Source organism: Lycium barbarum, chromosome 10, assembly GCF_019175385.1.
Source record: "Lycium barbarum isolate Lr01 chromosome 10, ASM1917538v2, whole genome shotgun sequence".
NCBI lineage: Eukaryota > Viridiplantae > Streptophyta > Magnoliopsida > Solanales > Solanaceae > Lycium > Lycium barbarum.
The window spans coordinates 115241926-115258644 of record NC_083346.1 but is presented as its reverse complement, the minus strand read 5'-3'; the positions used below and the strand labels follow the sequence as shown (position 1 = coordinate 115258644).

The window sequence follows — 16719 nt, the reverse complement described above, 5'->3', positions numbered from 1 at the left end:
GTCATATAGTAATTTTTTTCTGGTGGGTCGGACCTGATTCGTTAAAAAAATGGGTAGACTTATTTTATTTCTTTAAAGCCAAGGAGATATTTTCTTAAACGAACTAGGTCCGACCCACCAAAAAAAAAATTACTATGTGGCTTTAGAAAAGTATGTCTTCTAAAAAAATGGGTAGACTTTTTTTTTAAAGTCACGTGACATTTTTTATAATTGAAAAATAACCTAAATGATTTTTAAAAGAAAATTCCGTCAGCGAAAAGGGTATATTTGCACCATTTTGTAACGGCAGGGGTATATTTGCACCATTTTGTAACGGCAGGGGTATATTTGCACCATTTTGTAACGGCAGGGGTATATATACACCACTTTTGTAACGAGGAGTATATCTGCTCTAAATCGCAAAGTTAAGGGGTATATTTGCACCTTCTCCCATAAAAAAATATCATGAAAAATATGTGGAGTAGAAAAGCATTTGTCCAAATGATATTATATGAAGGTTTGGAAATGTCTAGAAGAGGTTGGAGTAGCATGACTTATCAAATTATTTAATGGTATGCTAAGAAGTGTTGAAACATTGTAGTGAGTGATGATTGTAGGATAAGAAGTAAGATTGGATATATACATTGCAAGTTTAATTTGTATAAGATCGAGTGAGGTTGAAGTTAGATCAGACGGAGTTGTGGTGTCTAAATGCGGACAATTCATGTATTTGGCCTCTAGGCTAGCTGTTCTATGAGAATGAAATAATAGATGAACATGTTATACAACAACAATAACTATGCCTGAAATTTTAGTTGAAGCGGGTTTAAAAAATGAAATTGGGCTATTTTGGAAATTTGAGGTTTTCCGTTAAGACACGAGTATATTTGAAAACTTTAATGACGGGAGGCGTATTTTTTTACCCAAATTCGTAACGGAGAATATTTTTAGCCCTTTTCTCAAAGTTGAGGGGTATTTTTGACCCTTTCTTTTTTGTTTTCATTAGTTCATTTGTTTCAAAATGTTCGTCTTACTTTCCTTTTTAGTTCGTTTAAAGAAAATGTCTCTTTCTTTTTTTGGCAAATTTAATTTTAACTTTACACATGGCATGTTTAAGATCACAAGATTGAAGGACATTTTGATACATTCAACATATCTTTGATTTAACACCAGTAGATTCAATAGTCTTTTTTACTTTCTTAAACTCCGTACCAAGTCAAAGACTCAAAACCAGACAAAACATTTTGAAACGGAGGGAGTTTTTTTTCGAGCTTGTTTGATTAAGTGGATGTTTGAACATAAAAAAATGTGAAATTTAAAAAAGGTAGTATTTGAGAATTGGAATTGTGTTCTTGGAAAAAAGTTGAATTTTTGTGAGTGATTCGGAGTGAAAATGTGAAAACGGATATTTGGAGTTTTCGAATTTCGGAATTTCCGAAATTAAACTTTAAGTTGAATTCCAAAAAATTATAACAATTCTATGTGCAAAAATAATTCCGGAATACTATTTCGAAAAAATGAAGTGAAAATTATCCCTGACCAAACGGACCCTAATTGTTCAACTCGAGAATAATATTTTGATCCCCATTCAAATATGCACGATAGAAACCTTAGTTACAATTTGATAGAGTGAAGTTAGTAGAGGAAAAAAATATCATGAAAAATATACGTAGAAAAGTTGTGGTCCATATAGTATTCTGATAAAAGTTTGAAAATGTCTTAGAGCGGTTGGAGTAGAATGGCTGTTCAAACAATTTAGTGTTAGTAGTATTAGGAGAAGCATTGTAGAGAGTGATGATTTTAGGATGAGTAGAAGTAAGATTCGATATATGTACTTCAAATTTAATAAGAGTGAGGTTGAAGCGAGATTAGATGGGATTGTGGTGCCTAAACTCAAACAATTCATATATTTGGTCTCTAGGGTAGTAGTTCTAAGAGAATGAAATGCTAGACGAAAATGTTACACATATAAACAAAATTGGATGGTAGAAATGGAAAAGTGATACAAGTATTATGTAATAGAAGGATGCTTATATATCAATTTGATATACAAGTTCTATAGAACAAGTATAAGACCATCATGCTATATGAAAATGTATGTCGGGTTGCTAATGTCCAAAACTTTCACAAAATGAGTATCCTAGAGATGCAAATGCTAAGATGGATGTGTTGTACGTTGTCAGATAAAATTAGATAAGATTAAAAATGATCAGCTTTGTTGGAAGGTGTAATTAGTAATACACGTCGAAGATAATATGTGAGAAGAGATAGACTGGTCATTATCCCGCATCGACCTCCAAATGCACCGGTTAATAAGTGAGAAAATCATGGTGAGTGAGGATATTAAAAAGGGACCAAGTAATCCTCATATCACATGAAAGGAAATTATATCAGAAAAATATACCATCTCTTGGAAGCCAAGCAAACTTAAAGAAAGATGAACACAACTTTTTAGACATATATAATGTCAAAGAATACTCCAACTTGCTTTAGTACGTTGTAAACTTTGAGATCAATGGTTATATTGTCACAAGATCAAGGCTAAGATAGCAATACTGTATAAAACAGAAGTTTAATGAATTGATATACACAATGACATAAATTTTTATATTAGACTTCTCTACTACCTACTACGGACCTTTGTTTTTATTAAACATGTATGATCTATCATCAATGGGATGCCACAGTAGTTTATTCTGATTTTATGTATGAAGAAATGCTAGAGTTTTAGTGTTTTAATGAGCTATTATGGTATACAAAATGTGGTTATGCTGGAGATTAGTGTTTTTTGAATAAATTAATGTAATTTAATATTGAAATTACACTTGATAAAAAGATTGATCTTTATAGAAGTTAACCGGTGAGAACTTTCAAAACTAATGGTAAAACAAGCTTCACAAGTTTACTTACCAACTATCATGCCAATTAGTTTTAGAATTTAGATAAATAATTCTTTGAATTTATGACAATCCAAGTTCATAGACTAAATCAAATCTATTGAGATCAAATGGTTGTTTAACTTTCTACTATATTTTATTTTTATTTCTACTCAACGTTAGGCCAGGTTTTAGATAAAATAATCAACTAATATAAGATGCATTTTTGTGGATTTGTTAAGTCCACTAGTAAACCACTTCATTAAGCCGTTAACAACTCCAACTCATATTAAACAGTAGTTGAGCTTTTCCCATTTTTCACTTCCTTCTAAAAAATCTACTGAAAAAGAAATAAAAAGTAGTAGCTCTTTTTTGCAATTCTTGGAGATGCCAGGATGAAAAAAATTAAACTCACCCCCATTTACCCCAAGTCAATGAGTTTATCAATTAATTATTTAATTAACTAATATGAAGTATGATTTAATATAAACAACCGACGTGGAATAATTTCTTTTCTGATGTCGGAGTCCTGGAACTCCTTTTTAACACTAATACTAATTCTTCTGGCATAAACAGCAATTAGCAAGTCATAATTTTTTAGACCTTTGTTTCACGGGGATCTATTCATGGTTCGAATTTGTTAACTCGCCTCTATTCCTAAATTAGTATTATGATCATGTACTACGACTGCCAACGTGATCAACCAAAAGCATTAACAGAATAAGTACAACAAAACTAATGCCTTGAACTTATTTTAAGGATTTTGTACTTTGCTACTAAACACTTTACCAAAACCATTTCATCAGCTCCAGTTAACAGGAAGTAACCAAACTATTTATACCCAATTAGCCTACATTCTTTCCTCATCAACCAAGCATCTGCTTAAGCTTAATTCTTCATTTGCTTCTTCTCATCAATCATCAAAGCAACAAACAAAAATGGTCAAAATTTTCCAAGCCACCTTCTGCATTTTGCTATTAGCCCTCTCATTTGACTATGCTAATTCAGCAAGAATCCTTCATGAAGTGAGCTCAGATGAACCCGTTGTGGCTCCTGTGGTGGCCCCGGCCACCACATTGCCAAGTGGCCACCTCCCGGCTACAGCCAACACTCCTAACTCGGACGAGGCACCAATAGATGATGATTCTTCTATTCCTGCAACCACGGTGGCTCCTTCAGCTGATTCTCCAGTCGAACCTGAGCCCATAGCTCCTTCAGCAGATTTGCCAGCCGAACCTGAGCCAGACATGGCCCCTGTCGTGGCCCCTAATGCTCCAGTAGCTCCTGTTGCTGATGCAGCAACAGATAACACTGGAGAAGCACCTGTTGCTAACGTGGCACCCGGAGCAGCAGCAGCTGCCTCTGGTGCTACTGTGGCAAATCCTGTTTTGGACCACTCAAAATTCTCCTTCTTCATGCATGACATTCTAGGTGGCACGCACCCTTCGGGACGTGTAGTCACAGGAATTGTAGCCAGCTTGGATGCCAACAATTTACCTTTCTCCAAGGCCAACAATCGCGTCTTTCCAATAGACGGTGGAGTTCCCCTCAACAACATCAACAACATCGTCAACAGCAACAACTACCCTTTCCTAGCAGGCCTAAACGGACAACAACAATCCAACAACGTCCTCCAAAACACGGGCAACAACAACATTGTCAATAGTGAGGACAACCAACCTTTCGTCTCAGCTGGGCAACTTCCTAATGGTTTTTCCCTTCAACAACTCATGTTCGGATCCATAACTGTCGTGGACAACGAAATAACCGAAGGGCACGAATTGGGATCATCAATTCTTGGTAGAGCACAAGGATTTTACCTGACAAGCTCGTCCGATGGGACGAGCCACACGCTAGCTTTGACAACTCTGTTCCATGGACATGAACATGAAGTGGATGATACTATTAGCTTCTTTGGAATTCACAGGACCGCGACACCGATTTCTCACATTGCTATCATTGGAGGTACTGGGAAGTATGAGAATGCAAAAGGTTATGCTACAATTGAGACTATGCCTCATGTGGATCAACATACAACTGATGGTGTTGAAACAATTACACACTTCACTGTGTACATTACCCCTTAAAAAAGAGTGTTTCTCCTAGAGAAGGGGCTTATTTAATTTTCGCTATGTTTGGTTTTCTGTATTTCTGATTCCTTCACTTTCAGTTGATGTACTTTCTTGTTATGGCATGGTTAAATATTCTGATTAATGTTATTTTATATATGAAAGATCTTTTACTCTGTCACAATTTTTTTTTTTTAATATTCTCTACACTAACAACCAAAAAAATATGATAACATTTACAGATACTTTTGAATATGTTTCCTTTGAGTTGGTATCAAGAATCTGAAGTTGCACTGCTTGGAACCAGGGGCCGAGCCACATTGATAATTATGGATTCAACATAATTCAGTAACTCGGACTTAGTCCTTGTTTTTGTATTAAAATTCGTTTAATATGTACAAATGATTTATTCAGAACCCACTAAGAAAAAAGAATTGTGGTTAGAATCACAAACTAAAATATTCTGGCTCCACCTCTGCCTCAAACATTTTATAACAACAAATTTGAGATTGGATGAAAGTTAGGATAGATACTCCTAGTAAATAAGAGTAGTAAGATTACCATTTACGTACTGTGTAAATTAACGTGATTATAACCTAATTTGGAGGTGTATACAGAGATTCTCTTCATGGAAGGAAATTAAGAGTGTTCAAAACTGAATTTGGATTTTGGACTATGCTGATCTATTTTTCTAAAGTTCTGAGAAGATTCTTGACTTAGCTTTTTTCTTATAAAAATAGTTTATTGACTTTAGTGAGATAAAGTGAAAGTTGAGTAACCATTTAAGAAAGTACCTTGAGTTTAATCAGTTCAATTGAACTTAACATTTCTATAGCGTAGATATATATATTTGAAAACTTACTAATATTTAAACAAATATTTAATTCTAAATGCATACTTCCAAAAGTATTACAGATTCAGTAAGGCCTAGACCTGATTTGAAGTTGAAGATTTATTTGACATGCAATTTGGATTTCTTAATTTATTTTTTTCTCATAAACATGAAACTCGCACAAGTTGTTAAAACTATCAAAACTCTTCCAATTCTTATATGATCTTACCAAATGAGAAAATCATAGTTCATAACAAAGTTAATACGCTACTAAAAAGCATTTCTAAATAATACAACATCTATTGATTGAACTTTAGTTCAATAAAAGAGAATATTGAACATGAGTTGTAGTGTAACTACTATTTAATATAACCCTCTACAAGGTACGGACAATCTCTTCACGTCGAGCATCAGATGACCAAGAAGACGAACCAACATTGTTACTTTGAGCCAAGTTTTACATTTAAAAAATGTATTAACCAACTTGTGGATCTTTTTCTTTTTTACAGAATTTAAACTTATGGGTCAAGTTTTACATTTTAAAAAATTGAAAATCATGATTTGGAATGGAGAATTTGAGATTTGAAATCATGATATGAAGTTGAAGTTGAAATTTTGGGCAAATTTATGAACAAACACTGATTTAAAATCAAAACATGGAATCATGATTCCAAATCCCATGGCCAAACGCCTACTAAGACTCTAAACATTGAACCAATCAAATCTAAATCATGAATTGCCTATTTATTAGGGAGCCGTTTGGACATGATTTGAAATTATGATATAAAATCAGTGAATTGAAATCATGATAATTTGAAGTTGAAGTTTTGTTTGGACATGCCATTGGATTTATTACGTTGTATTTTTTCTCACAAACATAAAACTCCTACAAGTTGTGAAAACCATCAAAACTTTCTCAATTCTTATACAATCTTATCACATGAGCAAATCATAGTTCATATAACAAAATTAATATGCTACTAGAAGACCTTACTAAAAAATACAACATCAATTGATCGAACTTTAGTTCAATAAAAAAAAAAAAATTGAAAATGAGTTATAGTGTAACTCCTCTTTAATATAATCCCCCACATGGTATGGACAATTGGTAAATGGTTGGTAAGAGTAAATTTTTTACCAACTTGCATATCTTTTAAAATTTGATAAAATGGTTGATAAACATGGTAGGTAAATATATCTTTCAACTTCTGGATCTTTTTTTATAAATATAAACTTATGGGTCAAGTTTTACATTTTAAAAAAAATTGAAATCATGATTTGGAATCCCAAATCATGCCTTTTTGGAGAATTTGGGATTTGAAATCATGATATGAAGTTGAAATTAAAATTTTGTGCAAATTACATAAACAAATGCTGATTTGAAATCAAAATATGAAATCATGACTCCATATCATATGACCAAGCGCCTACTAAGAATCTAAAGATTGAACCAATCAAATCTAAATCATGAATTGCCTATATATTAAGAGAACTGTAGAAATGACACCATTTAGCTAGTTTTAACAAACTTCCGTTGCTACTTCTTCGTTTTCTTTCTTTTTCAAATCTTCCGATCTGAAATTGAGCTTTATCAAAGTCTTGTTGGAAAAAATATCTTGGAAATCACGAAAATATTCGGAACTTGAGGCGTGTCAATTAAGACACTGTCTTTAAGGATATTTTGACCGGTTAAGGTGTATTCCCCAGGATTCAACAAGCTCTTCTAGTATAAAACTAAGGGCCAGAATCTAACAAAGATTAAACAATTTTATAAAACCCAGCAAAAGAAAGTGAGGAGTAGAAGAATGTTTTTTTTTTTTGCCTTTCTGTGTATACCCTATGAAGTCAAAGATATTGGAATTTATAGACTTAAGACGTTAAATCACTGAACGTTTGAATGGATAGCCATAGAGGCTAATCAAAGCTAATAAAATAGTCAGCAGATAACATGGGAATTGAATACAAATAATAGCACTTAATGCTATTCACACTACAAAAAAAGGTGCAATTAGCGGAGGATGAAAAAGCAATTCTATTTGCTGTCACGGAGGTTCACCAAACCCCCGCAGTTAACGCTGACACAGTCAATTTGCAGAAGATTACTGCGCGGGTTTTCTCAACCTCCGTGACAACAAATAGCGGAGGTTACTAACCTCCACAAATTGCTTTTCAACCTCTGCAATTAACTTTCAGCCTATAGAACGTTTTGGGTGCAACAGAGGTTACAAACTCCCGCAATTTACTTCTATTGTTTGGGCTTTAACCCCTACCGCTTAAAATATATTATTACTTGAAACAACCTTTCGAAATAGCATAGTAAACAACGTGTACTCTTGCTGAAACAGACTATCAAAACCAAGATCTCGAAATAGTATGGGTCAACACCAAAATACTAATCATATTAAACACAACTAAGGATTATATAGTTGGGAGTTTAACCCAGCAGTCACGTTACATTGCAAAAGACTAGTAGCAGAAGTTACAACTTGAGTAGTAGCAGTAGAACTATTTACATTAGCAAAGTAGACAAGTGTTGTAGTTGAACAAAAGAAGTTAATATCCCAGGGACTATCTTTTCGTAGGAATGTAGTTCCTAGTTTATCAGCAGTAAGTATGTCCACTGCATTTGTTGGTGGTTCCGCAAAAACATGCAGTGAAAACCTATTAGTATCAGCTGTTGTCATTCCTATTTGAGCCATCCTATCCGCTAAACTATTCTGCTCCCAGTAGATTGTTTGATCGAAGGTCTATTCAACTGGAAGATCAAGTGCCTGCAATTATTGACCAAAGATGCATGTAGTTAACTACATGTAACATTTGTATTACACGTGCTGAATGATTTTCAATTTCAAGAGATGTAAAATGATATTGATAAGCAACAATTAACCTTTGCAGGATTATTAGAGCTAGAAATCTTCCTGCATCCATGGATCCGCTAGCTGCTAGCTGCGTCACTCGGCTGCAAAAAAAGAAGAAGAGAGATTTGTGAATACATTACGAAGATGTGATCAGTAGCGGTCAAAAGAACACAATCAACTCCAAATTATAACTAGCAAATAATGAACTCTTTTCTTCTTTATATCAGCCGTAAAGATAGTTGACAAAAGACATCAAGAGAATTATCATGTAGCTCTCTGAAAATTAGCTTGTTTCATACACAACCAATGAGGAAGGTTATATGGAACCAAAACAACTGGCCAAATACTATAAGTAGTACTTATCTTGCCAAAAGGGTTGAAGCCATCACTAGCTAAGCTTAATCGAACAATTCGGGGATCAGATGCAAATTCAGTAAAAGTTGAATCGAACCTCTTCTATGCCTCACCATCTCTGGGATGCCTCATGATCCCATCCTTGTTATTGTTCTCAACATGCCATCTCATATACTCTGCTGTCTTAGAACACATGAACAATCTATGTAACCTTGATTTTAATGGAAAGTAACGCAAAACTTTTCCACTTCTTGGTTTTCTTCTTGCCCGTAGCAATCACAAGATGTTCATTTCTCTTCTTATTAGGCTTCTATCTAGAAGTATGACAATACTTGCATGTTTGCTCATTAGCATTATTCTCCCAGTATAGCATACAATCATTTGGACAAACATCTATCTTTTGATAATCAAGACAAAGCTTACTGATGGTTTTTTTGGCCTCATAAAAAGAATTAGGGATCCGGGCAAATTTAAATGCATCCCTTAACAAATCTAGTATCATGATCATTCCCTTGTTACTTAGCCCATACAAACACTTTATGTGATACAGTTTTAATAAAAAATTTAGCTTTGAGTACTTAGACCCTTCATATAATTCTTGATTTCCATCTCTAAGCAACTCAAAAAAAATCTTTGTTATTTGTAGATGGCTCATCATTTAATTTTTCTGCTCCATCCACTTTTTGTGTCGGACCTTCATCAATGCCCTTTGTGTCTTAATCCCCCGTATGCTTCATTGATCAAAAGTTCTACAAGATTTTTAAGAGGCAGTGTATCATGTGTAACCTCAAAGTGTCTAGCATTATGCTGTACATTTCTTTCACCGTGAATAGCCTAAGTGACATAAGGGAATGGCTCGTCAATCGAATGATTAAACACTGTTTCTATGGTTTGCCACTTTGTACATCCACATGTAGGACAAGGACATTTTATGTTATTTCCAACAACAACATTCGTAAATGAAAAATCCAAAAATCGATTTAAACCAAGGACGTATTCAGGGGTGTTCCCTGGCTTTTTAATCCAAGATTTATCCATCGGAAAGTATTAACTTTAAGTGCGACGATAAACCTTTCAAAATATGAAGAGAAAATATTAGTTCTCCTTAATGAGATAGAAAACAAATTGTCATGACCCAACCGGAGGGCCATGACGGGCACCCGGAGCCAACCCACCAGGCACCTCTCATCGTATATTCACATTTGTATCTAGGTGAGCCACATGGCTTATCAACAAATTCTATGCCGCAACAATACTATTTCCAACGGCTAAAACACTTTTATCTCAACAACTACGCCCATATACATATACACAAGCCGGCGAGGCTTAACAAAATAATATCTACCAAAAGTATGAGCCGACAAGGCGAAAGACATCTACTATACATGACTATCTAGGAGCCTCTAAGAAGAGTATGAAACATCATCATAATGGCGGGACAGGGCCCTGCCATACCCATATATACACAAAAGAATAGTACCCACAGCTGCAGCTCTGGATCGAATAGAGCTCCTCTAAGCAATCTATGGATAAACAGCCTAAGGATCAAGTCTATCTCCCTGTCCACCTGCGGGCATGACGCAGCGTTCACAAACAAAAGGACGTCAGTACGAATAATGTAATGAGTATATAAAGAATAATCAATAGCATAATGGAAGCATGAGAAATAACATAAGATAGAAGAGTCATGGGAGGATAGGGCCATTTATACCTCTAGCGACGTTCGTCATATTTACTTACCCTCTTTCTAATGGGAACCTTCCATTTCATATATATATATATATATATATATATATATAGGTACATACGTATCCTCAACATCATCATCGCCATCATTACTTCATTATATCCTTCCTTAAAGGATCAACTATTATAGGATGAGCCCAATGGTATCATGAGATTATCAAGAATCATGAACCTTAGTGATTCTAAGAATGAAGTCATCTTGGAAGACAATATGGAGTTCACATGAGGGTATACAATGACGGGATCATGCCTTAAGAAAGAAGGGTTAACCTCACATACCTCATTGTCTTCCCAACTATCTAACGTTCACCGCCAAGGCTTGAGAAATCTACATTTAAAAGGACTCATACCATGGTTAAGTCTTAAAGACTCTATTGAATTCAAACTAGAGCAACTCATGAACTAACAAAAATTGGACAACATTTCCCTTATTTCATCAACTTCCACTATATCGCAAAAAAACTCCCAAACAACCATAATAACATCCACAACATCATACTAAAGTAGTCATATTCAATTAAGTCTCCAAAATTCATTCTCATATTCAACTCACATCAACAACTTCACATCTACCCTTTGCAAAATTTTATACAATACTTCCTTGTCAACATTAATATCCATCATAGCAAGATTATATCCATAGCATACTAAGAATCATGACTGAAGTTGGCTTACTACTCAAAAGTATCATGAAAACTACATTTAAGCCTCATCTTCTACTTTCTCCTTCTACCCAAGTTGTTCAACAACTAAGCATTCTTGATAACATGAAATAAGCATGAAAACTAACCTTTTATCTCATAAGAATGAGCTTTGGAGCAAGCTATCAACTTATATGGAAACCCTAGCTTCCATACCCAAGTTATTCTTAAAGTTTACTGACCCTAGCGAGCCTTCCAACACATGAATACCTTGATTCTTGCTATTTGATCTTTGTTTTCTCTTGAGTTTGAGTGGAATATGCTTGGAGAAGGGTTTTGGAGCTCTCAAATATTCAGAATATTAACTATGAAACATACTCAAATTACAAAACTGTAAGTCTCCAAATATGAAAGGGGAAAAAGGCAGAAACAGAAGTATTCAGGGGAAAAAACAAAATAAGTAATCTCAAGCAGAACCAGTAATCGCTTCAATAGAACAGAAGCAGTATGCACTAAATTCTCTATATTTTTCTAAGTGATAAGGAAATGACCACAATCAAGATTACAGAATTGTAGTTTTCAAATATTCAAACTACAAATCCTCAATCAATCCTCTACAAGCTATACATTACAGAAACAACACAGATTTCCTTCAAAAATAAACTAACACAAAACACTCAATCAGCTAGAGCTTTAGAAGGCAAGCAAATGACAAGTTGTACCCAAATCAACACAAATAATCGAACATGCTTGGAAATCGAACAATATCTATGCGAAAAAATGAAGTAAATTGAAGCAGAAAGCTAAAATCGAATTCTAAATTTCGAAGACTGAAAGAGAGCTGAGATCTAGGGTTTGAAATGTATATTTTCAAATTTATATTGAAAATTTCATACAACTCAATTCACTAACCTCTAAAAACCAGAAATCAACACGCCAAATTGCTTACGATAGTAGAAAAATGAAGAAAAGAAAATCAACATTCAACAGTTAAAAATAAATCCTCTCTTTTCTAATCTGCAAAATCTCAAATATCAAACTTCAAAAAACCCTTAAATTTCATCACAGTAAGACCAAAATTAATGAATAATAAAGGTAATTACGAACCTTTAGACCAAAAGTCAATGATATTATCGATTTGAAGCAGCAATCTCTACATATTTGAAGAAAAGGAAATTTTGTGAGTGCAATTTCTACTAGAGCACAATACGTATTGGAGATTTATGAGAAAAGGAAAAATGAATTGGATTTCGTTTGAATCTTTCTAAGTGTAATTTGTGAGAGAACGGGTTAAGTTTCTGAATGAAGAGAGAACTGGGTTAACACCCTTTTTTATTATAAGTTGTTTAAATCTCCAATAAATTATGTGCCTAGCGGCGGTTATAAACCTCCGTTAAATTATTATAATTTGGCGCTCTTTTTTTAAGGTTGTCGAGGTTTACAACTCCCGCTAATTACATAATTTTGTGGGGGCCTTTTTAACCTTTGTAAATTGATGTAATTAGCAGAGGTATTAATACCCTCCGTTAAAAAGGTTACCTCTTTTTTTTGTAGTGTCAAGGATATCAACGTTTGCCATCAGTTACTATTTCAAAAAGTTGACAGCTACAGATATTTGATATTATTAGTATATCAAATACTCATAAAGAAAGAATTAAGGAATGAATCTAGACCGTAAAAGGTGACCAAATTCAACCATAAAGGCTAACTAAAATTTAGTTACAAAACGTTTGGGACAATCAATTTCTCTCATTAAGAAATTTGCCATTAAGGCTAATAAACTATAAAATTAATACTCTTATTTCAAAGCAGACATTAGGAATATTCCTTCTATTTTTGAGATATTAAATAGAAAATAATATTTTTCTAACAATCCCCCATATATCTCAAAAATAATAAAATAAGAAGTTTTGCTGGGTTAAACATTTATGAGTACAATGCGTCGAATCTGGTGTCTCGTAGACTATGAACCTGACCTAGATAAAATAAGATTAAACTTACAGAACAATTGGTGAAATTTAGAACTTCTATGAACCAAGAATTCCTCTGTAAGCCTAGGATCTTATTCTACCACATTATACTCGCACAATCTTTGTCGTTATCGCGGTTTTGCACTAAGAGGTCATGCGCGTGTCCTAGTATTCATAAGTGCTCTAGAAATCCATCACAATTTCATAGCATCAACACCACTCCACACTCATATAGGTCCACCTATAAAGTGTATTCTGTAGAGCAATACACCTCCTATAAAGAATATAGTAATGAATTAAGAGTTTATAGTTCAACCTCACTTTGCCTTGCAGGCTTGCACTATATTCGCACACCATAGGAGAGACATAATTTAATAGTGCATACTTTATCAACTAATGACTTGTTATTACCCATATGAACCTAATTCATGGGATCTCCAATCACATAGTTTGAGTTACCATCATTGTTAATCTTCTCACATTGACAAAAAATAATCTCATTCCCCTCGATGTTTCTTATAGTCTGTGAATCGGCCAAATTCACCTCAGATTTCACATAACTCATGGAAATAGTTCCATCTTCAACAACTTCTCTATCACATTGTGTTGACACAAAAGTTGTTAATTTTTTTTTTCCATTTAACTACTCGTTAAGCAGTTTCTTAACCGCTCATCCTCATTACCAACCAACAATAGATTTTGCTTAGTTGATTCCCAATTTTCCATGTTAAGACATCCCTACAAGAATAAACACATTATTATCGATGAATTTTGAGATCCACTTAGCATCATTGTACTCTCTAGTACAACAAAACATCATTATATTTAGTGTAACATTACCAACACACCCTCACAATTTCAAATATTTCAGTCTGAGCAATAATCTTTCCATAATTTTCAGAGAAGTATCCTATTTCCTACATGACATAAAAATTTATACACCAAACCATGTCAAAGACAAGTAGAAAAGAAATGAACATATATTAACGTTCTCATAGAAACATGTTCTGATAACATTACTACCCAATACTTAATTTTGTTAAAGCCATTCAAATGCATTTAAAGTTATTCAACAAAATAACATATACATAAATTTATAAGGGAGAATATCATCCTAAAAGATGTAACCTTTTTTAGAACACTAAACCACATATTCACATTGCAATATCATCAATTAAGTAGTATTAAATTAGTGATCAATGGCAACCAAGGAAAGGAAATGAGAATTCACCTAATTATCATATTAAAACAATAAAATAAAATTAAGTAGATACAAACTAAAACGCACTACTAAAAAACTGCCAAAAATCGACGGAAAAAATCGACGGGTAACCGACCCTTTACGATTTGTCGGTTTACATAGAGTCGTTTTTTGAAAACCGATGGACCGCGTCGGTTTTTTGCGACGGAATGCGGCGCTTACGTGGTCCGTCGATTTTTATCCAATAATTAAAAAAAAAAACCGACGAACTGAGTCGGTTTTTTTAATTTCTGATTTTTTTATCTTAAATAAAAACAATATAAATTTTATGAAGTGCGTCGGTTTTTTATTTAATTTTTTTTATTTTAAATAAAAAACCGACACAGTGCGTCGGTTTTCTTGAAAATTTTAAGAATTAATTTCCAGAAAACCAACGGACTGAGTTGATTTTCTGGAAAATTTCCAGAATTAATTTCAAGAAAATCAACGGACTGCGTCGTTTTTCTGGAAAATTTCCTGCATGAAATTGCTGCATTTTCTATAGCCACACCTGCACAAAAACTAGTACCAAAAGCTGCTCAAAACTAGCATTAACATGCTCCAAATCAATTCTAAAAGAGCTACAACACATAAAATCACGCTAAGTAATAATAAAACACAACAAACACTATCTAAACACATCAAATACGATCTAAATAGACCTTCAAAGTTCAAAAATATTTAAATGTCAATCAAAAGTACCATTAACTAGTTTTAACATAATTCCATAAAACATAAGTCCATTATTAAATCCAAACTACTACAACTAATCATCCGGTGTCTGGGATACGTAATCACCGTCATCATCATCTTCTGGGTGGGGTGGGGGGTGGGGGGTGGGGGGGGCACACCAAATGCATGTGGCTTTTAACTTGTGCCATGAGCGATTCAAGGTTCGCTTTCATGGAGTTACTTTCCTCAACTCTTTTTGCTTGAGTCTCAGCTAATTTCCTATTAAGTTCAGCAATTTGCTGCGCCATAGCTGCGACCTGAACACCATCAACTCCCTCGGCTTGTCGAGAAGACTCTTCACCTAGCAATCCTGACCGAAGGCGACTTAAGTTTTTCCTTGGGCCGAGGCCGTACGCTCTACCCTTTTGTACTCCCCCAACTGTTCTACACCAAAAATCTATCTCTAATTCTGGTGGAGGACGGCTTGGCTGCTCAGGCTGAGTTTGGTTGTACTAGTTCACATCATCCATAAATTGCGTCTGTATATTAAAAAAATGAAACTTAGTATATAACCAATATATCATAATTAAACTTATATATAATTACTTAATTAATAAAATTATTACTTACATAGGAATCACGAGCCCTATCCTCAACCCATACGGTTGGATCCGACTCCTACTTTTTTTTTTTTTTGTGTGTGTAGGTCTTTAGGAATAGCTGATCCTGAGTCGGCATTTGTCCCGTAGCCTTTTTCTGCAAAAAAAAAAAAAAAAGTTAAAGATAAAATTAATAACTCAATAATGATATATTGATCGTAGGTAACTTTAAAAGTATAAAACTACTTACCATTGTCCTAGCCTCGTGCCCCTGAGTTCTTGCACCCGCAGTGTGCAAAGAGCCACCTTTCTGGGATGCACGGGCAGCCTTTGCCTGCTCAGACTTAGTGATAAACTCAGCAGTTCGCCAATATGCCTTAAGTTTCTCCCACTGTTCGACGTTTAACCATTAGGGCTTCCTTATATACCTTCTAGCCATCGAAAACCAATCAGACAACCTTGCACTCCCCTTCCTCTCAAAGTTCGCAGCAACCCTATCATTGTCCATTGGATCCCATGTACAATACATCTGCAAATCAAATGAATAATGTTAGATGATTTATAGGCAAAATACATCAAAACACCCCTAAACTATACCCAAAATGTTGATATCACACCTAAACTATACGAGCGACCTATTACACACCTTAACATCTTAAAAGTGAATTTAAGACCACCCTGCAAGGTATTATACCACTTTCACAGCGTGTGGTGTTCCACACGCGCATGCCACATCAGCGCCACGTATTTTCAGTACTTTTTCTTTTTTCTTTTTAAAATTATTATAATTTTTTTTGTGCAACTTTCTCTTCTTTATTCAACCATCCCCCTAACCCCTCCCCTGCTCCTCCACATTCCCGCCACCCCCAACCCCACCCCCTTC

The 16719-nt window shown here is 34.4% G+C and overlaps 1 protein-coding gene across 1 annotated transcript; it reads left to right on the top strand.

Annotated features, from left to right (window-relative positions):
- Nucleotides 1-3738: 3738 nt before the first annotated feature.
- LOC132615087 (dirigent protein 9-like) lies at nt 3739-5098 on the top strand. The gene has a single exon (XM_060329640.1). The coding sequence runs from the start codon at nt 3794-3796 to the stop codon at nt 4940-4942; it is 1149 nt and encodes a 382-aa protein (XP_060185623.1). The 5' UTR covers nt 3739-3793; the 3' UTR covers nt 4943-5098.
- The last annotated feature ends 11621 nt before the right edge of the window (nt 5099-16719 follow it).

Bases quoted from the DNA above. Each gene is read 5' to 3' on its own strand.
- LOC132615087 (XM_060329640.1), top strand. From the start codon at position 3,794: ATGGTCAAAATTTTCCAAGCCACCTTCTGCATTTTGCTATTAGCCCTC.